The sequence below is a fragment of the Prionailurus viverrinus genome, chromosome B2 (assembly GCF_022837055.1).
Source record: "Prionailurus viverrinus isolate Anna chromosome B2, UM_Priviv_1.0, whole genome shotgun sequence".
NCBI lineage: Eukaryota > Metazoa > Chordata > Mammalia > Carnivora > Felidae > Prionailurus > Prionailurus viverrinus.
This window is the reverse complement of record NC_062565.1, coordinates 137,752,801-137,779,168: the sequence shown is the minus strand read 5'-3', so window position 1 is coordinate 137,779,168 and position 26,368 is coordinate 137,752,801. Positions and strand designations below refer to the sequence as shown.

At 40.4% G+C, this 26,368-nt stretch overlaps 1 protein-coding gene across 13 annotated transcripts in view; it reads left to right on the top strand.

Annotated features, from left to right (window-relative positions):
- Positions 1 to 26,368, top strand: part of SYNE1 (spectrin repeat containing nuclear envelope protein 1) — a 472,738-nt gene that overhangs the window by 219,226 nt on the left and 227,144 nt on the right. For 12 of the 13 annotated variants that reach the window (XM_047860298.1, XM_047860302.1, XM_047860305.1 and 9 more), the window contains 13 exons: positions 2,107 to 2,310; positions 3,333 to 3,540; positions 4,369 to 4,481; positions 7,122 to 7,327; positions 8,223 to 8,378; positions 11,099 to 11,390; positions 12,406 to 12,578; positions 14,586 to 14,895; positions 16,100 to 16,264; positions 20,360 to 20,716; positions 25,091 to 25,227; positions 25,430 to 25,607; positions 26,100 to 26,282. In XM_047860298.1, coding sequence (XP_047716254.1) covers positions 2,107 to 2,310; positions 3,333 to 3,540; positions 4,369 to 4,481; positions 7,122 to 7,327; positions 8,223 to 8,378; positions 11,099 to 11,390; positions 12,406 to 12,578; positions 14,586 to 14,895; positions 16,100 to 16,264; positions 20,360 to 20,716; positions 25,091 to 25,227; positions 25,430 to 25,607; positions 26,100 to 26,282 — 2,682 coding nt within the window. Of the gene's footprint in view, positions 1 to 2,106; positions 2,311 to 3,332; positions 3,541 to 4,368; positions 4,482 to 7,121; positions 7,328 to 8,222; positions 8,379 to 11,098; positions 11,391 to 12,405; positions 12,579 to 14,585; positions 14,896 to 16,099; positions 16,265 to 20,359; positions 20,717 to 25,090; positions 25,228 to 25,429; positions 25,608 to 26,099; positions 26,283 to 26,368 lie in introns of those variants that run through there. The other variant, XM_047860310.1, reaches the window with a different exon arrangement.

Genomic DNA, 26,368 nt, shown 5'->3' with positions numbered 1-26,368 from the left:
TTTGTGTTGGAAGTGATTAGCACCCTTTTCCTTACTAAATTTTAGGAGTAGTATCATCCAGCTTGCCTCATGGACCATTTTACGTCTGGACAGGAGCAGAAACCACATTTATGAATGTGGATATTCTTCTAATTCAGTTACCCAGTCGTTGGGTTAGGAGACATTGCCATCGCAAACCTCATTTCGGGGCTCCGCGTTCGGCACAGATCCACAGGGAGCACGAGGCAGGCCGGGGGTCGACCAGGAAGTCTGAGCTACTTCAGCGAGGGAGCTGTAGGAACAAGTAGCATGGCGGGGGGGGGGGGGGGGGGGGGGGGGGGGTGGGGGGGGGGGTGGGGGTGGTGTCTCCCGGCAGCCAGCACCACAGGCTCCAGGCTAAGTGTTCCGCTGCCTTACTTTAACCTAAGCGTTTGTTTCTGCCCTCAGGGATTTCCTCTACATTTTCCTTCTTCCTGTTGTGCCTTTGTCCTTTACTTACTGCCTCTTGCTAACCCGTCTGTCATGCTTGACTATACTTACGCTCTGACCTGAGACTGCGTGTCCATCACTTAGCATCACGGGTGGATGATCTACCTGTACCAGAATGTTAGAAGTTTCACCTGAGGCAACAAGAGGGAAAGGGTGCTAATAGAAAAGTGAAAAGGAGTGCTTATGCATGTTGCCTGTGTCAAGGATATAAATGGGCAACAGGTGGACTTTTGCAGAGTTAAGATGGAGGCAGGGCCTTGGGAGAGAGCTACCGTTGTCCTCTGCTTTCTCACCATCACCCCCCACCTCAAGGAAGAGGGATCGGGACACCTGTTCCTTACCTTAAAATAAAGGGAAGAGTTTCAGTGGTGTCATCTAGAGAGCATGACATGTGCCCCTGCAGTTGGTGGATGCCAGGGCTACTATCTCATTCCTCCGAGAGACCTTAAGGGTGAGAGAGAGGCTAGCCAACTGCTGATGTGTTTGCCAAAGGAGAAGTGATTCTTTTGAGTGGCCTGCATCTCAGAATCATCTGTTGTGTGAATGCCAGAGTGTGACCTCTGGCCCAGAAGTGAATTATCAGAGGAAAAGAAAAGACAAAGCATCAGTGCTTGCATATCTCAGGTTATCTGGGAAGGCTTTCTAGGGAGGAACAGACCTCAGCAGCAAGATAAAGAGATGCCCGCAGGCTGTGGAAGGAGAAAGAGCCAGAGAAGAGTGCATTGCTTGTATCTAGGCAATGTCAGTGGGAGGTCCCAGCACTGAGGGGAGTCTCAGAAAACCCCACAGAGGAAGGCCTGTGACAGGAGAGAATGCTAAATGTCACCTGGCCTAGGAGCACAGATGCCCGCTCACAATAGTTGTCAAAACTTTCAGAGCCCTTCCCCCACCTCCTGCTTGCCTGCACCTGCAGGGTCAGAAGCTAGAGAAAATGGGGAAATAGAAAAAGAGGCACTTGACACCTTTCTTCAGATGGGCTTCCTATTTGTAGCAGATCTAGGGTAGGGATAAGATAAAAGCTCTAACTTCAAGTTCAATTTGGATTATGAAATGGGCCTAGATGTTTTCATTGTGGAATTGAAAGCATTTTGCAATTTATCATGATTATAAGTCCTTTTATGATCTGTAGGACCAGAGGAGTCAGGGGCCCTCCCGAAATAAGTCCTTCGGGAGAAGAGAACTAGCTTCACTGAATGCTTTCAAGTGGGAGACAAAAACAAAATTGCTTTATGATAAAAGTCTGAAGTGGTGTTTGTTCAGAGTCGTGGTTACATCAGGACATACAAGTGTGAGTGTTTCTGGAGAAGAATTCAGAACCGGGTTTTAGTCACAAACTTGGTAACCCTGTGTAGGTTTAGCTCTGCTTTTGAAACGTGACCTTCCGTTTTCCTTGGGCCCTCTGTCAAAACTGCCACTTTAACATCCACTGTCAACTGTAAATACGTACTGTTTCCATTTTCCCGTCACTTAACTTGTTTGACCCCTTGCACCCACTGGTTTCCCTTCTTAGAAAAGTTGAATTAGCCTCCATGGTTAGGTTGATGTGTTTTTGACAGTTAAGCTGCACACGAACAGAATTGCTACCCAATGAGTGTCCTGGTCGCCACAGATTTTAATGAAATCCTACTTTATGTTTAGTTTATAGAAGCAGACTTACGGCAGAAACTGGAGCATGCCAAAGAAATTACCGAAGAAGCAAAAGGAACCTTGAGAGAGTTCACGACTCAGAGTACACAGGTGGAGAAATTTATCAATGATATAACAAGCTGGCTCACAAAAGTAGAAGAAGTGTTGATGAACTGTGCTCAGACGGAGACATGGGAAGGACTGAAAAAAGTAAAGGTAGGTAATAACCTATCATGAAGCATTTATACTTCCAATGGTCGTATTGGTTCTCCTATTTTGTGGTGACTGGAATAAAAATAAAGACTCTGCTCTCAGTTACCTATATTAACATCAGGCCGACTAACTCATTGGATACAGCAAAGTAAGTTAACAGAGAAATGAATGCAGGCAGTAGGAAATTGAAGATGAATCATCTAAAAGCAGAAAGCATGCTTTACTTACTGTAGGGCCTGCTCATAAGCTATGCTTGCCAATATGTTTCTTTAGTAAAAGAGTAGAGCCTGTAGAAGACCTGTTCAAATTTCCATGAATTTTTCAAATTTGAATGCAGAGTAGGTTTTCATTACTTAATTATTTTTGTTGGTCAGTATGACTGCTTTTATCTAGAGAAGGATATATTAAAAAAAAACACAGACAACAAAAACAAAACACCAACAGTCGAGACAACATTCTACTTCCATGTCATCTGTCCATAGAGATAATATTACTGATCAACTGTCTGTAAAGCTTGTGAGTTGAGTTGACTGTTTCACATATGTGATCTGTTCTCTTGAACATATTTTTCTTACTGTACTTAAGACTAAAGAGATGTGTTTTAAAATTAACTACTGGTGCTTTTCGTGTGGCCTGTGAGCCTAAAACAAAGCCCTAGTAGTCCACTGAAGAATGTGAACTTAGGGGGTGACTCCATTAATAGCTTCTAATCAACTGACTAAACCCAAGATCATGGGCTGGAATCCCTAAGAACCTATTCAATTTGCTTGGAATCCTAGACCATAATCCAAATGCTACTACCTCTCAACGGCTGTTTGCACTTGTTCCCAAAGAGAACTGGGCAAAATTCTGAGTCAACACAGATCTATTACAAATACTGAAAAAAAAAAATCCCACAAAAATGCGTACGTTACTGAGTGTATTTCAACAGCATCAGTTTCCCAAAAAAAGTACCATAGTGGAATAAATGGAATATTTCCCTTGAATGTGATGAATATCCTTCATGGCATTTGTTTATTCTGTAGGAAATACAAAAGGAACTTCAAAGTCAGCAAAGCAACATCAGCTCCACCCAAGAAAATCTCAATAGCTTGTGCCGCAAGTACCATTCCATGGAGCTGGAGAGCTTGGGCAGTGCTATGACTGGGCTGATAAAGAACCACGAAGCTGTGAGCCAGTTGTGCTCCAAAACACAGGCCAGCCTTCAGGATTTTCTGGAGAAGCACTTCAATGGTGAGCTCTGACAAGCCTTTGCATGAGTAGTTTGTTTATAAGAAAGAATCCAAACCAAATGCTGCCTAGAAACTGCCAGCAATAGTTGGAAAAAGCTTTCCAGCAGAATATCATTTTAAATTCATTTGTATGTCCAGATTTGAGCACTGAAAGTGTTGTGCTTGGGCTGTAGCCATAATTCTTCCTCTTTCTCCTCAAGAAAGTAGGGATCCACCATTTTCAGGATTCTGAAATTCATCTGGATTTTCTACATATAGCTCATTTGGGTGGAAAATTACTTCCACTGCTATGATGAAGTAACACAGTAAACTTGGATATTGGGCCATGAAACAGTGGTAGCCATGTAATTCGGGAACTTGCCGGTCAGAGGTCCCTGACTCGACTTCCCACCCAGCTGGGAAAGTGCAATTTGCACTTATGAAGATGTGAAATGGCTCTAACTCATCTGGGTGGAGAGAGGACACGGTTCCTTCCTTTGCCATAAAAATGGCTTCAACACCCCTAGAGCCTTTGTCCCTTTGCTCTCTTACGTATTCAGACAATTACTTATCTTCCTTTACCAAAAGAAAGACACAATGGGAAATCGGATATCTTAGGAATACAAATTTCTTTTCTGTCTTTTCTCTGAGGCAATTTCTCGATTCTGCCATGAACAGTCATAGTTATGGAACATGCTATCATATATTCTACATGACTACTATTTTCTTTCTGGAATATTCTGTAAGGCAAGATGCAATGAGCTGAAGGCCAGCATTAATTCATTATGGTAATCCACAAAGCTCATTCAGTGTTTTGGATGTATTTCTCATTTTCATTACTTTTCAAAAGAGTCTATGCAGGAATTCCAAGAGTGGTTTTCTGGAATAAAGGCAGCGGCAAAAAAATCATCAGATAGAACTGGCGACAGCAAGGTTCTAGAGGCAAAGCTCCATGATCTCCAGGTATGAAAGCCTTTTTCTTCTTCTCTAAACTGTACTCACGTGCTTTCAGGTCAGACCTAAATCATCTCTTTCCCCAGATCTTCTGAACTTTTCTTCTTCTTTAACAGAATTAGATTTCTTGCGTCATAAAGAGATAGACAATATAAAAAGTTGAGAAAATAAATCAGAGCTATAGAATTTTTGATCCCATTTTTCTCTCTTTTAGCCTATTGACTATTCTTTGGAATTCATCCAAAACTAAACCTAGTTTTAATTTTTATAGCAGTAAAAATATAAGTAATTGTATCTATACCATATCACTATGTGGAGGAGTTTTATTTATTTATTTTTAAGTTTATTTTAGAGAGAGAGAGAGAGAGCACACACACATGAGCATGAGCAGGTGAGGGGCAGAGAGAGAGAGAGAGAGAGAAAGAGAGAGAGAGAGAGAGAGAGGGGGAGCATCCCAAGCAGGCTCTGCACTGTCAGCATGAAACCCGGCATGGGGCTCGAACTCACCAACTGTGAGATCATGACCTGAGCTGAAAGCAACAGTCAGACGCTTAACTGACTGAGCCACTCAGGCACCCCTATTGTGGAGGAGTTTTAAAATGAAGACATGGCTTGTGTTTTTCAGTAACCTACAGTCTAAATTTTGATCTAGGACAAACTCAAAGCAATAGGTATTATAGGTTTTATAGGTTTTACTGACTACGAAAAATATATGAATTCAGGAAGGAGAAAGCCATTGTGTGGTAGAGTTCAGAAGTGACTGACTCAAATTGAGTTTTCGACAAGTTTTTTAAATGGCTGATATGAGCAAAGCAAGTATCAGTTAAGCAAGTATCAGTTAAGTATCATTTAAAAATATATTTTTTGGTGGGAGGGACACCTGAGTGGCTCTGTCAGTGAAGCATCTGACTTCGGCTTAGGTCATGATTTCATGGTTTGTGGGTTCGAGCCCCGCGTCTGGCTCTGTGCTGACAGCTTGGAGCCTGGAGCCTGCTTCGGATTCTGTGTCTCCCACTCTATGCCATTCTAGCACTCATGCTCTGCTCTTTCTCTCTCTCTCTCTCTCTCTCAAAAATATATAGACATAAATTGTTTTAAATTAAAAACAATATTTTTTAAATTAATGAGGAACATGAGAATTTTGTGGCCTCATTGGTGAGGACAGTTACGTAGATAACTTATGAGAAGTCAGAGTAGGAAGATCATTATAGTAAAGGAAGTTGGCTTTCCAGGAGGCGTGGTAAATTTAAATGTGGAATTGTCTCCTTTAAGCTTGAGATGCAGTGGAACACCACGAAGAAACGTCTGAGTGGCCATCGCAAATGCCACCCAGGAGCACGGGGAAGAAGCAGGGCTGGCTCAGCATTTCTGCTGTGTTCTTCTGCTCTGCTGAAGCCACGCTCGTGCATATGACCTCTCAAGCGGAGGTGCATACCAAGAAGAGAGGGGACCCGCAGGGAGGACTTTGTGTGCAGACCAGAAGAGGGGGAGGGGTGCAGGCAGCCTACCAGTTAGAGGACATCACACTATAACACGTGAAGAAGTACAGCCTGGGCTGGGCCGGGACAATGAGAACGCTGAGAGGCTGAGAGCGAGACCTTGATGAGAACGGCCTCCTTTACAGCATGGTATTGTCCACAGTTTAGTCCTAAGTGGTTCCGGTGACTGGCTGGCACCATCCTCGATTATGAGCCTTGATTGTATCTAATTGTACATTCTCACTCTGGCCTTTTTTTTTTTTTTTTAAATATGAAATTTCTTGTCAAATTGGTTTCCATACAACACCCAGTGCTCATCCCAACAGGTGTCCACCACCCATTTTCCCCTCTCTGCCCCCCCCCCCCCATCAACCCTCAGTTTATTCTCAGTTTTTAAGAGTCTCTTATGGTTTGGCTCCCTCCCTCTCTCACTTTTTTTTTCCCTTCCCCTCCCCCATGGTCTTCTGTTAAGTTTCTCAGGATTCCCATAAGAGTGGAAACATATGGTATCTGTCTTTCTCTGTGTGACTTATTTCACTTAGCATCACACTCTCCAGTTCCATCCATGTTGCTGCAAAAGGCCATATTTCATTCTTTCTCATTGCCAAGTAGTATTCCATTGTGTGTATAAACCACAATTCCTTTATCCATTCATCAGTTGATGGACATTTAGGCTCTTTCCATAGTTTGGCTATTGTTGAAAGTGCTGCTATAAACATTGGGGTACAAGTGCCCCTATGCATCAGCACTCCTGTATCCCTTGGGTAAGTTCCTAGCAGTGCTGTTGCTGGGTCATAGGGTAAATCTATTTTTAATTTTTTGAGGAACCTCCACACTGTTTTCCAGAGCGGCTGCACCAGTTTGCATTCCCACCAACCGTGCAAGAGGGTTCACGTTTCTCCACATCCTCTCCAGCATCTATAGTCTCCTGATTTGTTCATTTTCGCCACTCTGACTGGCGTGAGGTGATATCTCAGTGTGGTTTGATTTGTATTTCCCTGATAAAGATCTCACTCCAGCCTTATTAAAGACTTTCTGACTCTGCGTTCTAGGTTCTGTTTTTCTTCTCTTGCTCTGCTATCTGAACTAAGAATTGCAGTCAATGCTGCCATGCTCCAGGGTCTCTGAATAATAGCAAAATATATTGTATTACCTTTATTTCTTGAAACAGAACATTTTGGACTCAATCAGTGATGGGCAAAGCAAGCTTGATGCTGTGACTCAAGAAGGACAAACTTTGTATGCACATTTGTCTAAACAAATTGTCAGTAGCATTCAGGAGCAAGTTACAAAGGCTAATGAAGAATTTCAAGCATTTCTGAAACAATGCCTTAAAGACAAGCAGGCTCTTCAAGACTGTGCTTTAGAACTTGGGAGGTAGGTTGTTTTGATAAGTGTATATTTCATCACACACAGAGTATGTTTCCAAAGACTTTGAGGAACCTTAATACAGGTTCACACTAGAACAGTAATTAATTGCTTGGACTCTGATGGTTTTGTTTGGCTTTATTTTCTATACAGAAAAATTAAGGAATTATGCATAAATGCATGTATTTTTTGTCTATTTGGTTAACTCAAAATATTAGCTTTGGCACCCAGGTTTTAGATTATCCAAGTCTTTTCTTTGTGTCCACCTCTGTTGGGTTGGAGTGACGGCAAAAAACACCTGTCAGATTCCTATGAATCAAGATTCCAATCAGGAAGCAATGTTAACAGAGGTGAATATAAAATTAGAAGAAAAAAAACTAGGGGGAAAAGGATGTCAGTATCATCAAAACGCCTTTCTAGTCACAGAGTGAATTGCTTCACTCTTGCCAGGTTTCTTAGAGAACTTACATTCTTTGCAAAAGTTAGAGCCCTTGTGCTCTTGGATCATATTTAAATCATCATAAGATACACAGAGATAACCTTCCCTTCTTGTCCCAGGGCTTCTACTGCCCTACTCAATCCATTGGAGTCCCAAGTAGTAAGACACAAAGTTAAGTGCATATTGACATAGGAATGTAATCTTGCTAATAATTACCAACTGATTACCAGGAAATCAATTTGACAAGATGGGGTGACTCTGCTTAGATCTCAAGACACGTGTCCACTATTTGTCATTTTGTTACTGAAATAAATGATAATTTGGATGGGCGTGTTGTTGAGTTTTCTTCCATACTTGAAAATTCATGAGATTTTAATTACCATCAACATTGTGACCTCGGCTATTTGAATTTATTTATTATAATGAGTACAGAAGGATTTCTACAAAGTATTTTCTTTTCTGTAGCTTTGAGGATCAGCACAGAAAACTGAACTTATGGATCCATGAAATGGATGAAAGGTTAAGTACGGAAAACTTTGGAGAGAGTAAACAGCACATTCCTGAGAAGAAGAATGAAGTCCATAAAGTTGAAATGTTTCTGGGAGAACTATTGGCTGTGAGGTATGGTGGAGAAATGGAATAGGTCCTTGCTGTACTAACAAGCTGTTACTTCTCTGGTTGGTTGGCTCTTTGCTTTGGTTGTTCATTGGTTGGTTGCTTGGTCGATTGGTTGGTTGGTGATGGTGGTTGTATCTGTTTCTATCCCTAAGTGTCTAGGAGACAGATGATTGTGTGGTGTTCTCTATGGCAAAGTGGTATTCCGGAGAGGGCACAGGGATAGAGGTGAGGGGCTATCTGCATCCCAGGTCCATCTCCCTTTGCTCAATAAATTGGACAGGCCACTCACTTCCTGTATTTCTTGATTTTGCCTTTCAGCATTTTGCTGCTGGTAGTACCATACTTTGTTTTTAGAGGTTATGATAAGGATAGCAGGTCATAATAAAGGGTGCTCTTCATAATGCTTTAGACCCCAGTTTCCATACATTCTTCACATACTTGAGCAGCCAGTTTTATTTCCAATCCGTACCCATCCTCGTAACATTCTTAGTAATGCAAAAGCTATGGCCATTAAGTCCGACTGTCCTGGAGGTTCCTCTTCTCCATTGCGGTATTTGTCTCTCCGTCGTCTCTTGGCTGAGCAAACATTTCTGGCTCCTTTCCCAGGCAAAGTTCTCTGGCCTGTGTTTGTGACTTCACCAGCTTCAGGGCTTTGCTCACTGAATTCACCATCCACCCTGGCATGTTAAGTTGCTTTGTTGGTACTTGGAGTGCAGGTTGACCCCAAGGTTCTTTTTTTTTTCCTTTTTTAAAATTTAATTTATGTTTTTAATTTACATCCAAATTAGCGTATAGTGCAACAGTGATTTCAGGAGTAGATTCCTTAACGCCCCTTTCCCATTTAGCCCATCCCCCCCTCCCACAACCCCTCCAGCAACCCTCTGTTTGTTCTCCATATTTAAGAGTCTTTTATGTTTTGTCCCCCTCCCTGTTTTTATATCACTTCCCTTCCCTTATGTTCATCTGTTTTGTCCCTTAAAACCCTCATACGAGTGAAGTCATATGATATTTGTCTTTCTCTGACTAATTTCGCTTAGCTTAATACCCTCTAGTTCTATCCACGTAGTTGCAAATGGTTGACTCAAACCTCTTAACTATCCTCTTAATGAGCAGATGTACTCATCTGTGAAGCAGCAGAGGCTAACATCCAGCCTGCTTAATCAGACAAATCAGCAACAGTGATCAATTCAGTAAAAAATGTCTAATTCCAATCATATTCATTCCTTCTTTCTGCTGAGTCTTCTTTTTGGTCAAACTTGCCTAAAAAACAAACATGCAAACAAATACACAGACATAACCCATAGTGACAGCTGCTATTGGTGTGCTAGTTTGATGACTATTATAAAATTTTCCTGGAATGCTTTGGTCCCTGTGAGAGCCCTTTGGTCTCTGTGAGCCCTTACCACGAAGTAAATTCTTCATTGAATCTATACACACCAACCCCCAATAGTGAGTTCCTCAAGGTCAGGGACCTTTAGGTCATTATCATTGTTATAGTCCCAATGGCTGGTATAGTACCAGAAAAAAAAAAAAAAAAGAAAATATTTGCTGATTTAATAGAAGAACAGTATCATTCCAGATCATTCCCCAGATTTGAGATTTATTGAACTTCTATCATCCACTAAGGAATTCTTTTAGCAACAAGTGATATCCGTCGTCTTGAATTATTTAACTCACTTTGTTGCTTAAGCCAACTTCTTGTCTTACCAGATTATAAGAAATGTAATTTAGAGTAGATATAATGTTGCACAAATCATATATCACAGAGGGCCACAGGATGCTCAGAAAAAAAATGACAGACCTTGTAGGAGATAAAGTTGGTATTCTTTTCTCAGTACTCACAAGAGTTTGTGTTCACACATCTGCACTCTCCCTTTTGGTATCCTGGAAAATTTTTGATAGACATACTGATCAGAATTCAGAACTCTGTAGAATAAGGTAAAGCCAACCCTCCCACTAAGACTACACTTTCCCTTGACATAATTAACATAAATCCAAACCGAGATGAGCCAAGTAGCCAGGATACCACAAGGAAACCCATCAGCACTCATATAATAGCCTTTTGAAAGAAACTGGTTTTTTGCACGTTATCTTTTGCACTGGGTCCTGGGGATATGGGATGAATGCAATAATCCTGGCTTCTGCAGGGTGAAAGCCTGAGGACTGAGACGGAAAGGGTGCATGAGGTCATAGAAAGGGACAGAGACAGAATGGATACGGACGAGGAGCCCTGTACTCTCCTCCCTCCCTGGGGTCAGTGCAATGCTGCCTGTGGAGGTGATGCCCGCACTGGCATTTGAAAGGCCGACTAGGAAGGAAGCAGAGGAGAGTAGAAGGGTTTTCACAAAGGAGGAATCCTCGTGTGTGCACCAAAAAGCAGAGGGTCTGGGGACAACTCAGGAGTAGAGCATGAAGTCAGAACAGAGAAATGTTAGAGATGAGGCTGGAAAGGCAGTCCTGGGCCATTTTCTGATGTGAATTCCTTAAAATATAGGGCGGGATCTATGCACAGCATAGATGGATTGGAATCCCCGGATGTATATTGAGTGCATTCAGAGAAATCCTAGGGGATGCAGGTAGCCAGCCCTGTGAAGGTCCCCAGCATCTTCTTTTAAAGGCATGTTAGCTGTGAGCTCTTGTCTGGCTACTTCTCCAGGATTGACTATCTGTTGCACTCCCGAATGTCAGAATTCAACTTTTTTTTTTTTTCTGTTTTTTTTTAGAGAGTCTCTGGATAAGCTTTCCCAGAGAGGGCAGCTTCTCAGCGAAGAGGGTCACGGGGCTGGAAAAGAAGGACGCCTGTGCTCCCAGCTCCTCACCAACTACCAGAACTTACTCAGAACGACCAAAGAGAAACTCCGGAACTGCCAGCTGGCCCTGCAGGAGCACGAAGCCCTGGAGGAAGCTGTGCAGAGTATGTGGTCCTGGGTGAAGGACATTCAAGACAAACTGGCCTGTGCGGAGAGCACCGTTGGAAGCAAAGACACCTTGGAAAAGCGGCTGTTACAAATACAGGTAAGCGGAGAACAGCTGCCAGACACGGACAACTTCTAAAGACCACAATTTGCTTAGATTCACAAATATCTGAGCTGGGTCCTAATTGTTCCCTGAGCCTCTCAGTGAAGATCATGTGGGCAAAACAGAGAAATTGGAGAAAGGGATACGGAGGGATCACGCTGCCCCTTCAATAGCTTCAAAATAATTTTTGATTTCATTTAGTAAGTATTCAGCAGATGTTATGGGATGCTGACTCTACTCCAAGCACTATGCAAGTCATTGGGGAAATGGAGACAAAGATTCGTGCCTCCTTTCCAGTTCACAGTCTAGTGGGAGAGACTAACCTGTAAATAGTTACCTGCAGTAGCCCATGGAGACAGGGGCCATGACCAAAGCAAACAAGGGTGTCCACCAACCCAGCCTGCAGTCAAATGAAGGGGACCTTGAAAGATGGGAGTTAGCCAGGCAGTGATGGGAGGGGGCTGTTAGGTTTCTGACAAGTGTGTCTTCATTTTTAAAATAATTTCTTTTTACTTTGAAACTAACATTCAGTAAATGTACGCTTCTAGGTTAGTGGTCCAGAGTTTTCCAAGAATTTAAATTGGAGTTAATCCTTGACTCCAAGACTCCTGATATCTGATGTTTAAATAATTAAATATCTAGGGCGCCTGGGTGGCTCAGTGGGTTGAGCGTCCGACTTTGGCTCAGGTCATGATCTTGCGGTTCGTGAGTTCGAGCCCCGTGTCGGGCTCTGTGCTGACAGCTCAGAGCTCAGAGCCTGGAGCCTGCTTCCAATTTTGTGTCTCCCTCTCTCTCTCTGCCCCCTCCCCCCACTCGTGCTCTGTCTCTGTCTCAAAAATAAATAAACATGAAAAAAAATTAAATAAAGCATCATTTTGCACTAGGGTCCAGGGTTTCTTGTTGTGTTTTCATTTTAAAGTGAGTAAGGTTTCTCATGGGAAACATAACTGTTTTTCAAAATATGAGAAGGTTCTAATATTCCTACTGACAGGAATTCACTGTTCCTTCATAGGACATTCTCCTGATGAAAGGGGAAGGAGAAGTTAAGTTGAATATGGCCATTGGCAAAGGGGAACAGGCCTTGAGAAGTAGCAACAAACAAGGTCAAAAGGTGATCCAGACTCAGCTACAGAACCTTAAAGATGTGTGGGCTGATATCATGAGCTCCTCCCTCCGTGCTCAGAGGTACAGAGCCTATTTTTAGTGTTTATTTTCCTAAATAAAACCTTGTGGCTTAGTAAATGATGGAACAATGCTGAGAGTATCCTGTGGTAGAGTTACCAAGCATATTATTTTAGCTAGTTATATGCATACTTCTCTTTGCCTAGATTATAGTTTCTGTAATGACAAAGACAGTTTTGTTTGTTTGCTTGTTTTGTGCGTGTGTGTGTATGTGTGTAATATTTACATCTCCCATAATATCTCTCATGGAATCTTGCACACAACGTGGGCTCAGTAAGATCCCTCCTTTCAATTCATCAAAGCAAGGGTGTATGGTCTTTAATAACTTTAATAATGTTTCCCTTTTTAGAGGAACATACAGGGAATTAATTTGTTAGCAACTGTTCAGCTTAAGTGTTTATCTTTTTCTTAATCAGAAGTAATGTCACCCACAATGGGGCTGTGGAAATGTGTGTAGGCTTTTAGATTGTCCCAGTGATGGGCGCATCCCTGGCGTTTAGTGACTAAGGCCAGGAGAGCTTATGTCCTGCGGTGCGTGGGGACGTTCTCCCACACCCAAGGATCCTCCCACCTGGGATTCCGTAGAGAAGACAGCAACGGGCGAGGAGCAAGCAGAGAAGATACTGATTGTTACGCCTGGTGTTGTTGCAGTTAAATTTATGAGTGGAGAGTGCCACCTTCCTTTCTTTTCCACGTATCTGCAGATCATCTGGCTGGCTGGTGGGACCAATGACCTTCAGTCAGAATTCTACTAAATTACATTCCAGCAGGAATATTCTGAAAGCTGTATATACTTTTAGGTCACGGGGGAGGTGTGTGCTTAATAATAAATAAATGAATAGAGTAAGAAACAGATGAATAAAAGATTAAAGCTCATCACATAACAAAACATAACACAACACAACACTGCAGTTATCCACACCAATGCAAACGGTGAACCATGGTTATAACTACATTTTAGAGACTTTGTTTGTTTTGTTTTGTTTTCTTTAAATACAGAGCATAGGTGGTGACTCCCAAGGCCAGCAGGACTTTGAATCTCAGGAGTAACTTATAATGGTCCACAAAGAAAGAAATCAGATCCTCTGGTTCTATTATTCTAGAATGAGGACTGCTGGAGCGTGAACCAAACCTCCCAGTGCTTGGCAATAGGCTGGCTCCATAAAAGGGAATATGAATGTGGGTGAATGTTTTTTGGATGTTGGAATAAAATGTTAAATACAAGAAGCAGATTCAAATCCTTGATTCTGCTTTTTTTTGAGTAAGAAATTAAATTTGACAACCACATATTAAGCAGTAGCAGTGCTCCAATTATCGAGCTAAAATAATGAAAGGAAACAAAGTAGTTTTTGCTCTTTAAGTGCTCAGAGGATAGGGTGGGATGCATTCTAAAACGCTCCGACTCAGGTTGTGTTACTAAGACACTGTGGGCTTGTAGGATAAGGCAGGGCCTGGGGGTGCTTCTGGAGAGATGAGATTGATTTGGACTTTCTAGAAAATTCTTTAAGGAAAGGATAGCACTTCAAAGTACCTATGTTGAGGTTTCTATTGGCGCAAAAGGAGCAATTTGAGGGGATGCTGGAAGTACATTTACCACAGAACTCCAGGATTCAGAACTCCACAGAACTCCACCATAGAACTCCAGGATCATAGGCTTATATGCAAGGGATGCTTGGAATGGTCACTAAGATGAGTTTAGAGCCGTTTGTAAAGCTAAATAATGGCATTAACAGATTTTTTAAATCTGTTTTTAAAAAATGCCAGTCTGGAGAGCCTTTTATTTGACAGTCTGGAGAGCTATTTACTTGCCTATTACTTATATGACTTATATGACTATGTTTCTTATATTATAAATATATTAAGCCCTTTTGTCCTTTACACAGTCAACTCAGGAGCACTAAGCACTGTCCATTTTTAAATGAAAATCAATCTAATAATATCATGTACTAGTAAGTTTTCAGTAGGCATGTCAAGATAACTTATTTTTGTGATGTGTGACATTAATTCTAGCACTTTGGAGTCTGTGATTAGCAAATGGAACGACTATCTAGAGTGGAAAAACCAGTTGGAGCAGTGGATGGAATTCGTAGATCAAAAAGTGGAGCATCCCCTACAACCACAGCCAGGTCTGAAGGAGAAGTTTTCCCTCCTGGACCACTTCCAGTCCATCGTGTCCGAGGCAGAAGATCATGCCGGAACCCTGCACCGTCTCGCCTCGAAATCCAGGGAGCTCTACCAGAAGACTGAGGATGAATCTTTCAAGGAAACAGCTCAAGAGGAACTGAAAACACAGTTTAATGATATAATCACTGTTTCCAAGGTTAGTATTTTACATTGAAGAAAAAACTCCAAGGGTTCAGGTAAAGAATATACTCCAGGTTGAATTATAGGGGATCTGGCTGCCCTAAAACTACGTGTATATTTAGTGAACGGTTATTACATAAAGATCATTACTCGCCTATGGATCCCCGTGAATCCTTCTCTTTCTGCAGTCTTGGGATTATTTTTATTCTTTGTTTTTCACCGTTCTCCACTTGGGATGTTAGTCAGTCCATTTGTTTTCTTTGTTAAGATTGAGCCTCAAATGTCAGTATTTGCAGTTCTTCTTCTGTTGTTGGCCATTTGTATCTGTTGTATTAAATGCGAGTCTGTTTGCCTCCTAGATTTCAGTCGTGTACAACGTATGTTGTGCATTTCTCATTGTAGTATAAACTGCCTTTTCCTATTCTTATTCTCCAGATATAGGCTCCTTTATGTAAAATCGGGATTGTTTTCAGTTCTCTCTGATTCTTTACTTTCCCCCATGAATTTCTTTTGTGTATTTGTGACAATGTTAAAGAAAATTAGGGAAAGATTTTTTTTTCCTTTCTTTGTTTTCCTTTGGGGAATTCTCTTTGTACTATTAACACTACAATTTTTAACATATGTGTTAGTTTATCTTAATTTTTATTTTGCTAATGGTTGATAATGGGTAAGCTCTATGACTCTGAGGTCAAAAAGACCTAAATTTGAACTCTGCCTTTGACCTTCTTTTGGATGTGTGACTTTGGGCATGTTACTTAACCTCTGTGACCTTTGTTAAGTGCTCTTTCCTACAATATAGTGATAAGAGTATCTGTATGACAGGAATGTTGAGAGGACTAAATGAGCAGATGCATTTAAAGTGCTGAGCAGAATACCGTCCGCAGTAATTACACTGTAATAAGACTCTAATAACACACTAATAATATACTGTATTGTTGCCTATATAATAGTTACAATAATTATTAAATGGGTTAGTAGCGAGGGATGTTAGTGAATGTTCATTCCGCACAGATTTTTGTTCTAACCTAAAGTAAATTTAAAGGAAAATGGTTGCTTCCTTAAAGTCTTTCAGTCTAATTAAGATTTGATGTCTTCATTCTAAGATATTAAACAGAAAGTTCAATAATAGGAATGAAGTCATTAAGATACCTGTTCTTTTGTCTGACTTCATATTCTCAAAAAATGCCCAGTGTTAAAGTATCCTTTTCTTTGTGCACTAGGAGAAAATGAGGAAAGTGGAAGAGATTGTGAAAGACCATCTCATGTATTTAGATGCAGTCCAGGAATTCACGGATTGGCTCCATTCAGCGAAGGAAGAACTTCACCGGTGGTCAGATATGTCGGGAGATTCATCAGCCACCCAGAAGAAATTGTCTAAAATTAAGGTCAGAAAGCGCACAGATATTATAACTTCATTGTTTCATTGGTTCTTGAGTATGCCATCCCTATGGTGAAGGTTCTAGGGGTGAGATTGTTAGTTAAAATGTGTCCTATTTTCTATTTGTTGATGTCTATTACCTTGCACCTCACAAATTATAAACAGAAGCAAAAAGGATAAAAGGAATTCAAGACACTTTACACTTGTGAGCAGAAATGGAACATTGTCTGTGTATACTTCCATATGCAAATTTGCTCATGGGAGACTATGAAATATAAGCCAGCTTGGAGGGCTGATGGAACCAGATACTATTTTCTAGCACAGTGATAAAAAAGCTTATAACATAACTTAGTTAAATGAATTTGAATAATAACTTGGAAATGTCATCCTAGATGTTTTCATCTGCTTTTCTAGCCAACGGTACAACAACATAATGGAAGGCAGTGCTTTAAAGAACATTAAAAGTCTCACCTACTTTATTCCCTTACAAGGGAGCTGGACAAGTGTATTTCTAGTTATTTGAATATTTAATTGCAGTAATTACCCCCCCCCATGGAAAAAATAGATTTTAATCTAAAAATTAAGCAATGATAGGGGCAGCTGGGTGGCTCAGTCAGTTGGGCAACCATCTTCAACTCAGGTTATGATCTCATGGTTCATGGGTTCGAGCCCCGCGTCAGGCTCTGTGCTGACAGCTCAGAACCTGGAGGCTGCTTCGGATTCTATGTCTGTCTCTCTCTGCCCCTCCCCCACTTGTGCTGTGTGTCTCTCTCTGTCTCTCAAATCTAAATGAACATTAATTTTTTTTTTTAAATTAAGCAATGATGAAACCCTAAATGGTTTAGTTGTGGATGAGGAAATGTTGGGAATAAATAGTGTAATTATTGTAGGAATTTAAGATTCACATTGTGTTCTGATCCCTGAACATCAGAATATAAAAGTCCTATAAATAATAGTTGATTACAACAATAATAACTACATTTTGACTATTTATTTATTTATTTATTTATTTATGTATTTATTTATTTTATTTTATTTATTTATTTTTAATGTGTATTTTTTTTATTTTTGAGAAAGAGAGAGAGAGAGAGAGCACAAGCAGGGGAGGAGCAGCAAGAGGGGGAGACACAGAATCTGAAGCAGGCTCCAGGCTCCGAGCTGTCAGCACAGAGCCTGATGTGGGGCTCAAACTCACAAACTGAGAGATCATGACCTGAGCCGAAGTCGGACGCTTAACAAACTGAGCCATCCAGGCGCCCTGAGAATTTATTTTTAAGTGCTTAGAAAGTATGATTTAAATCTTACAGTGACCATGTAGGTTTAAAAGGAGATAATCACACAAAACACCTTTTGAAATTCTTGTAATCTGTGTGATTCTTTAAAATGCTTCTTTGATACATTTCTCACTAATATTTTAATTTATTCATCCATCCATTTATCCATTTATTCAACCAAGGTTGTACATTCCCTCAAGAAACCTGCAGTGTTGTAGGGAACAATGATGCATAAACTGATGTTTATAAAATAGTACATCAGATGTAATGTGAGTTCACTCTACTTCTAGCTTAGGCTCTGGAATCAGATGCCAAGGCTGTATTCTGCCTCTATTGATTTTCTAGCTGTGTTGGGCAAATCACTTGATGTCTGTCCTCAAGCTTCAACATCTTAATGGTAAATTAATAACAATAGTACCTCGATCACCTAGTGGTTTTGAGGGCTTAATTAGATCATGCACATAGACCATGCACATGGCATACACTCAATAAGAAAATTCAACAGATTTGGTCAACGAGGCCTTTAATTGGCTAGAGAATGAAAGTGGGGGAAAAGTCAAGAGTGACGGTCTAGACTTTATGCTCTTCCAAACATATGGGAAATGTAGGAGAAGGAGCTGGCAGGAAGAAATTGGAATTTGGGAAGGAGAAAGTGAAGCCTGGCAGAGGGTGACGCTCTGAGGTCCAGGTCAGTCCAGACTGGAGGCTGGTGTGTGGGTGGGCGGGGAAGGACCTTGGAGGAAATGAGCACCTCCTCTGACCTTCAGCATCATCTCCTCCCACCCCCAAGAGTAACCGCCAAGAAGGGACAACCTCAAAGCCAAATATGTGTGTATAAGGGGTATATGTGCATATGATATTTTTAAATAGTTAAAACCAAGACAAGGAAATACATATACAAGTCATTTCAAAACACTTTAAAGTGATGACGTTCTTGTTCAAAATCCGGATGGGTGGAATTAGGGTTGCAAATATTGAAATGTCCCATTTTCTTGCCTAGGAAAACTGAGATAATGCATTAGAGAATGTTTTGGGAAAAACTGATTTTTGACTACTGGCACCGTTTTAACTCCAAATTTGAAATCACCCATAAAGGCAAATTATTAAGTATTTAAATCTAATAATTAGACATAGCTCTTTTTTAAAAGCTATAGTATTTTTTCCCCCAAATCACTACTTAGTATATGCACTGATAAACAAGGAAGACTTTTAGAAACCTCCTGCCAAGAAAAGGGTGGGTATGTATATTAAATGCTAACTGTGTAAGGATTCATGTGATTGCCCTTTGGACTACGATATAACTAGGTACTTTTAAATTACCTATACTAGAATTTGGCTCTTGTATATAAGTGCAAGAAGGTATGTTTATTTTAAGCGAATCTAATGAAATATGAACTGAATTATATAGGTTCGTTAAGACAGTTTGTATTTAACATAATCTATTAAGCATGCTTCATACTTAACACTGCTATTTTTCTACACTTATTAATTTGTAATTGATTTTCCTCTTGAAGTTTTTTCCCTAATAATCATCTTTTCCTTCGATTTAAGCCAGAACATAAGTCATAATTTTGTATTAATACTAACAAGAACTTTAGCAACGGATATATAAATGTATAAACAGCAGATGATGAGGGCGCCTGTGTGGCTCAGCCAGTTGAGTGTCTGGCTTTGGCTCAGGTCATGATCTCACGGTTTGTGGGTTCAAGCCGCATGTCAGGCTTTGTGCTGACAACACGGAGCCTGCTTCAGATTCTCTGTCTCCTCTCTCTCTCTCAAAAATAAATAAACACAAAAAATTTTTAAAAACCCCCACCAGATGATGAATTAAGTGAGAGATTTTAAGACTCTATTCTCAGAAATGCCGCTATTTTACCTAATTTGTAACACACATTTTATTTATTTTCTTTTTTTCAACGTTTATTTATTTTTGGGACAGAGAGAGACAGAGCATGAACGGGGGAGGGGCAGAGAGAGAGGGAGACACAGAATCGGAAACAAGCTCCAGGCTCCGAGCCATCAGCCCAGAGCCCGACGCGGGGCTCGAACTCACGGACCGCGAGATCGTGACCTGGCTGAAGTCGGACGCTTAACCGACTGCGCCACCCAGGCGCCCCTGTAACACACATTTTAATTTATCTTGTCCTTTAGAGTATTTGTGTACTTTCAGCCTAAAAGTTATACCTACGTTGTTAAACTTCTGGTGAGTTTCTTAAAAGTAAAAATGATAGCAATAAATGAACCCAGTCTAAAAGTTACTTTGCACTTTTGGCTACGCATGTCTGTGAAATATTCGTTGTAGTTACTATGAAAATGTTTATTTAAGGTACCGCGGTATTTGACGTTGAGGAGGGCTCATTCTGTGGTTGTGTCGGCTTAGCGTTGAGTCCTGGTGGCACAGAACTGACCTAAGCCGCTATCTTACCGGAAGGGGATGGAAACGGGGGACAGACCGCGAGCGGAGCAGGGCTGCTGCTCGGTGCCAGTCCCTGCTCACTCGTCTGTCACCTTAAGGAGAAAGAGCACATTTACACATTTATTGGAGAAACACACCACAGGCGAAAGTTTATATCCCTTTGTGTCAAGACAATTTCACATATTCAAACAAGGCCTGATTTCAGGGGCCCTGTTCAGTCTGTTCCAGGATGCTGCGCATTCCCTGGCTTCTTTTGCCTGAAACCTCAGCGCTCACGAGGATAACTCTCTGCTCTCGCAACTTAGGGGTGGGCGGATGAATTGATTCCGGTCCCCGCTCTGTACACGCTTGTAAACTCGCGGCCCGAGTGACTCACAGCCTCCTCGGTTGCCACGGCGATGTTCCATTACAGGAGCTGATGGATTCCAGAGGGATTGGGGCAAGCCGCCTAAGCAGAGTGGAGTCGCTGGCTCCCGCAGTGAGACAGAACACAAGTGCCAGTGGGTGTGAGCTCGTGGATGCCGAGATGCAGGCCCTGCGTGCCGACTGGAAGCAGTGGGAAGACAGCGTCCTCCAGACGCGGACCAGCTTGGAGAACCTGGTGAGCCAGATGGCCCTTTCGGAGCAGGAGTTCTCCGGCCAGGTGGTTCAGCTGGAGCAGGCCCTGGAACAGTTCGGTGCCCTCCTGACAACCTGCGCTCAGCAGCTAGCTCTCCTGGAGAGCAAGAACACAGACAAGGAGATAGTGGAATGCTGGCGGAAAGGACAAGTAAGTTGGCTTCCTGTTTTCTCCTGGTGGTTGTGCTAACACTTTTGTTTGGTTCTCCTTGTGGCCAGAAAGCAATGCTAGCCAACTAAAAACATGCCACATTCAGACTTGGAGAAGTATTTACCCAACTATCTTCACAGATCTGCTCGGTTTCCTTCTCTCAGAAGTCAGGCTGTTGTAAAGCTACAGATATAGGAGAGAAGGAGTTATTAGTTATTATAGGAAATGTTCACAGTCAGTGCAGACATTTTACTTTCATTCTTATGGTGTAAGAGTTTGTAATATTGTGTTCAGCCATTCAGCCTGAAAACTAGCCTGTGGGTAGAGGCATAAATAGACGGAGAGTCATGGCTGGTGTTCTGCCAGTGAATTATTCCCAACAATTAAACGATTGAAGCTATAGCTTAAAGGAAGCATTCGGTAATCTCCTAAAGCACAACTATTAGTTTGCACCCTGATTAGCTCTCTTCGGGGTGGTTTTGACAGCTGGGCTTGAATTAACCCGTCAACATAACTCCTGTGTCATGCTCGCTGGGTTGTCTCCCAGGTCTTTTTTTTTTTTTTTTTTGCTTTTGTAACGAATGGCAGCTCTTTCAGAACATGAATGTCACAGAGCCTAAAAGGGATAGTAAAGACAGAGCAGAAGCTTGAAACCCTTTCTTTTACTCTTAAATGGTATCTCCAAAGACTGTTGATATTTGTAGTTTTGTAATGCTCGGAACCATGGATATCCATAAAAGGAAGTTTCAGTGAAGTTAACTTCTGTTTCTATTTATGTTATAATCATTTCAAAATAGCTTCCGCCGGTAAGAAAGTCATGTAGTATTTCCAACATTGTCTTGTTCTAAATCAAGTATTTCAGACAAATATAGCACACGACAAAATAAGACTTTATTCTTATCTCTTTATGATATTTTATTTATAATGTTTCTAGCTTCTGGTTGCTTTTTTTCCTGATGCCTGTGCTGTCCTTTAGATATAAGCACCAGAATAGAGTATAGAAAGCAATTCTGTAAAACAGAGACAAGTTGGTAATAATAGTTCCAGGTAGTCAGTGTTATTCACTCTGTTATAAAAGAAATCAGTTATAATATTTTCATTCTCTTCTGTTTCTCTTCCCTTCCCTACCATTAATATGAGTGAAATTTTTAAAAAGAAAGTTTTGGTGGTACTTAAATTATACTACTCTTCTGAGCTGTCGTTTTTTGCATTGACACTATTAGTGAACATAAGTGAGGCCTATAGAGAATCCACGTGATAATGCAAAAGTAAATGTGGGTTTTCAGTTTTACTAACAATTCAACAGTGACAGCCCTCTGCTTACTGCTTCTAGGTTTGGCTCCACAGCTCATGCTTTTGATGACAATAGTACATTACCTCTCCAGGCTCAGCTTTTCTCTTATTTTTATTCCTAGTATAAGGAAGAAATGGTAATTATGCAATGGGATAGAAGTGTTAGCTACTGCTAGGGGAGCAATCATTTTGCAATATATAAATGTATCAAATTGGCACGTTGTACACCTTAAATTTGTGACAATGTTATATATATGTTAATTATATCTCAGTAGTGCTGGTAAAAAATGAAAAAGTAATTTTTAAGTGGAGATAATACTTCTATTACAAGGCATACATAGGAAAATGTTACAAAATAATGCATTAGTTAGGATTCTTAACAACATTGTTTTGCTTTTAGGGAGCAATCATAATAATCATAATAATTGTTGACAATCATAACAATAATCACAGACCTTCGTGAGTATTTACTTTCTCTTTTGCAATTAAGTGATGATACCCAAGAAATATTTTAAAATATAAAAATGGATCATCATCTATAAACTATATACAATCATGTTGCAAAAAGCTTATTTGCTGTTGCGAATTTCATATTTCTTAATATCCATTGGGTTATTCGTGTTTGAAATTTAGCAAATTTCTTAACTTTCATAACTTCTAAGGAAAAAATGCATTCCAGGACTTAATTGAAACAGAAATATATAACCTGATGTTTATATAATGAAGGACTCTACTAAGGTGCTTTAATCTGTGATGAAGTTATGGGAATTTGTTCAGTATAAAATTTTGGCCAAAGCTTTTCACTTTTGATATCAACTACTTTATAAGTAACTAATTCGAATCTCTATTTTTCTTTTTTTTTTTTTTTTGCATTTTTGGTATGTGGTAAGTTTCTATAGTTACTACTAAGTTCTCCCTTAAATAAGGGATACAATATGGTGTAAAATAGCAGTTACTAGTATAGCATTGGAGTTTCAGAGAGAAACTTTCTAGGTATCATAAATCTTGTAAATAAGAGTATGGTAGACTCCTCTGGCCCAGACGCTAAGATAAATAAATAATTTTAAAACCAAGAGAACACCATCCCTCCTCTCAGAATCACAGTCTAAGTGGAAAGGCCAATGGGTTCAAAGCCAATGGAATGCTCAATTGTGATGAGCTGACAAGGTGTTGTGTGTCTTCAAGTGAGAAGTCCCTACCAATAGGTGGGAAGGAGGGCAGAGAGTCCTTAGCATAGTTGTCATTTGAGCTGAGTCTTGAGGTTTGTTACAGGTGACATGGAGAAACAGTCCGAGGACCCAAAATTAGTGAGGGACAAGAAAACACAGGAGAGAAAACTGGAGAACAGGATTCAAATCGAGAGGACATTATGCCATGCCAGAAAGAAATGAAGGATGTGTAATGGAGACTGAGTCAGATACAGAGAGAAAGAAGTAACTGAAAGAGAGTTAAGACACATAGACTGGACTTGGTTGTCTCCTGTCTCCTGGCAGGGCCAAGATGTAGCTTAGTTTTCTGATTTAGATCAGCGGGAGGAAGGCGGGGCCATTTACTAAGATGAGGAATGAAACACAGACTTGGGTTGTTGAGAGGTGTGGTTTTCTGACAAATCTAGGCCATGTCTCGGTAAATATCTGAGAATACTGACAGTAACACCAACAGCTATCTGAGTAGTTACTCATCTTCTTGGCACTCCTCCTTCCCCCTTAATGAATTATTTTTTTAAGTCTTTTCTTTTTATTTTATTTTTTTATGTTTCACTTATTTTTGAGAGAGAGAGAGAGAGACAGAGTGTGAGCAGGGGAGGAGCAGAGAGAGGGGGAGACACAGAATCCAAAGCAGGCTCCAGGCTCTGAGCTGTCAGCACAGAGCCTGATGCGGGGCTTGAACTCATTAACTGTGAGGTCATAACCTGAGACGAAGTCAGGCGCTCAACTGACTGAGCCACCCAGATGCCCCAATTTTTTTTTTTTTTTACTGTGGCAATACCATTATTTATATGGTCCCATTTAAATATTTGGGCATCATTTACAGGTTAGGCATTCATCAGTGTGCCAGGAATTGTGCTAAGTGCCTGACACTTGTGATCTCATTTGCTCCTTGTGGCAAACCCATAAGAGCCCCTGTGTAACTCCAGGGATCATGGCCTTGATTTTAGAGATGTACTTGTCAAGTCTCAAGACTTTGTTTTGGGTTAGAGAGTCACAGTACTGTGATTATTCAGGTGCCTCTCTCATCTGTTAAATTGTGAGCTCTTCAAGTACAAGAATCATCTCTTCAGTCATTTTGGGGGTCCTAAAATCCAGAAAATTGATTGTCACATAGCAGGCATTTATCAAATATTTGATGACTGAATATGAAATGAATGAATTACTAGGTAAATCGGATAGGTGGGATATAAGACATTTTTAATGTGAAAGTCAACTGTACATATTACATAAAATCAATTATTACATATATTTTTTAATCCAAAATAAGTATTTCTTTGCTTTGAAATGATTTCTCTTGGGACACCTGAGTGGCTTGGGACGCTCTTCATTTTGGCTCAGGTCATGATCTCACAGTTCATGAGACTGAGCCCCACATCGGGCTCCATGCTGTCAGCGTGGAGCCTGCTTGGGATTCTCTCTCTCCTTCTCTCTCTCTGCCCCTTCCCTGTTCATGTGCCCTCTCTCTTTCTCAAAATAAATAAACATTTTTAAGAAGAGAAATGATTTCTCTTTACCTTTAAACAATATACATGTCTCCAATGGCATAGTCAGACTGTTATGAAGCAATTGAGGTTATTTCCTCTTTTCTTTTTCTTGTCCCACTTTGAATTATTTGACAACCATATCATTTGATTACTTGGCAACATTTGATGCTGGAATGCCTATCCATGCCTAGAGAAGGATAGAAATAAGCCAAGTGCTCTTGCCTGGCACAAGGAATCTGGAAAATAGGATGTATTTCTTTACTGAATCTATTATGTTGATTCTTCCCTCATGATAATTTATAATATAACTTACGCACATATAGTGTGAGGATGTGGAAACTACCCAATTTAAGTGCTTGCTTCTCTGTCCTGTTATTTTCTAATAGGAGATACTGGATGCCCTACAAAAAGCAGAGCCTAAAACAGAGGATCTTAAGTCTCAGTTGAATGAACTTTGTCGATTTTCCAGGGACCTGAGTACATACAGTGGAAAAGTTTCTGGCTTGATAAAAGAATATAATTGGTGAGCATGGACCTTATTGTAGTCAAAATATTTTTATACAAAGAAGTAGTCAGAGTTTGTTTAAGGCATGATAAATTAATCATTAACTACATTACTAAATTTGACTGCCTATTCTAAGAATTGCTGATTCTACCAAACTTTATTTTAATCCATTTGTATCATTTTTTTCCCTCTCTTTAAACATTTCAAATCATGGTTTTAGCCTTTGTTTGCAAGCATCCAAGGGCTGTCAGACTAGAGAACAGATTTTACAGCAACGGTTTCAAAGAGCCTTCAAAGATTTCCAGCAGTGGCTGGTTAATGCAAAAATCACTACTGCCAAATGTTTTGATATACCTCAAAATATTAGTGAAGTTTCAACCAGTCTTCAGAAAATACAGGTAAGAGTGCCAAGTATCAATGCTAATCACCGTGCTTACGTGGATTAATAAGGTGCCTCTAGATCTTTTTATAAGCCCATTAAAAATTGTGTTCAGGAAACTCAAATTTCATATACACCCTTGCTTGAAATACTTCATTGTCTGTGTAAAGAGAAACTAGTTCATTCACCCAAATGCATCCTATATTTACATATGAATAGAGATGTAGCCGCTAATAAAAGTTCTTTATATGTGACAAGCATTGTTCCTGAACATGCTAAGATTTTTCTCACTTAATTTTCATAGGAACCATATGAAGTACATGAGAGTATTATTCCCAGTGTATAGAGAGGGCACATTATTCCAAATGCGTAGAGGTCCTAGTAATTTAATATATGCAATAAAAATGGTTTATTTCATCTCTGTGCTTTTATCGAGAAATAAGTAGAAAGTCAATGTATTTTAAAGCACAGAGCATTGCATTAGGCCTAATCTTAGCATTTTTCTTGGTAGGAATTTTTGTCAGAAAGTGAAAATGGACAGCACAAGCTAAATGTGATGGTGTCTAAAGGAGAACTTTTGAGTACTCTGTTGCCCAAAGAGAAAGCGGATGGAATCCAGGCCAAAGTTGCCACTGCAAAAGAAGATTGGAAAAAATTTCATTCAAATCTGCACCAGAAGGAATCTGCACTAGAGGTATAATAGCCGACCACATGGATGGCTTCTCTGTAGTTTGTCGTTGTAGTCATTGTCAGTTAAAACCACACCTTCATTATATCCAA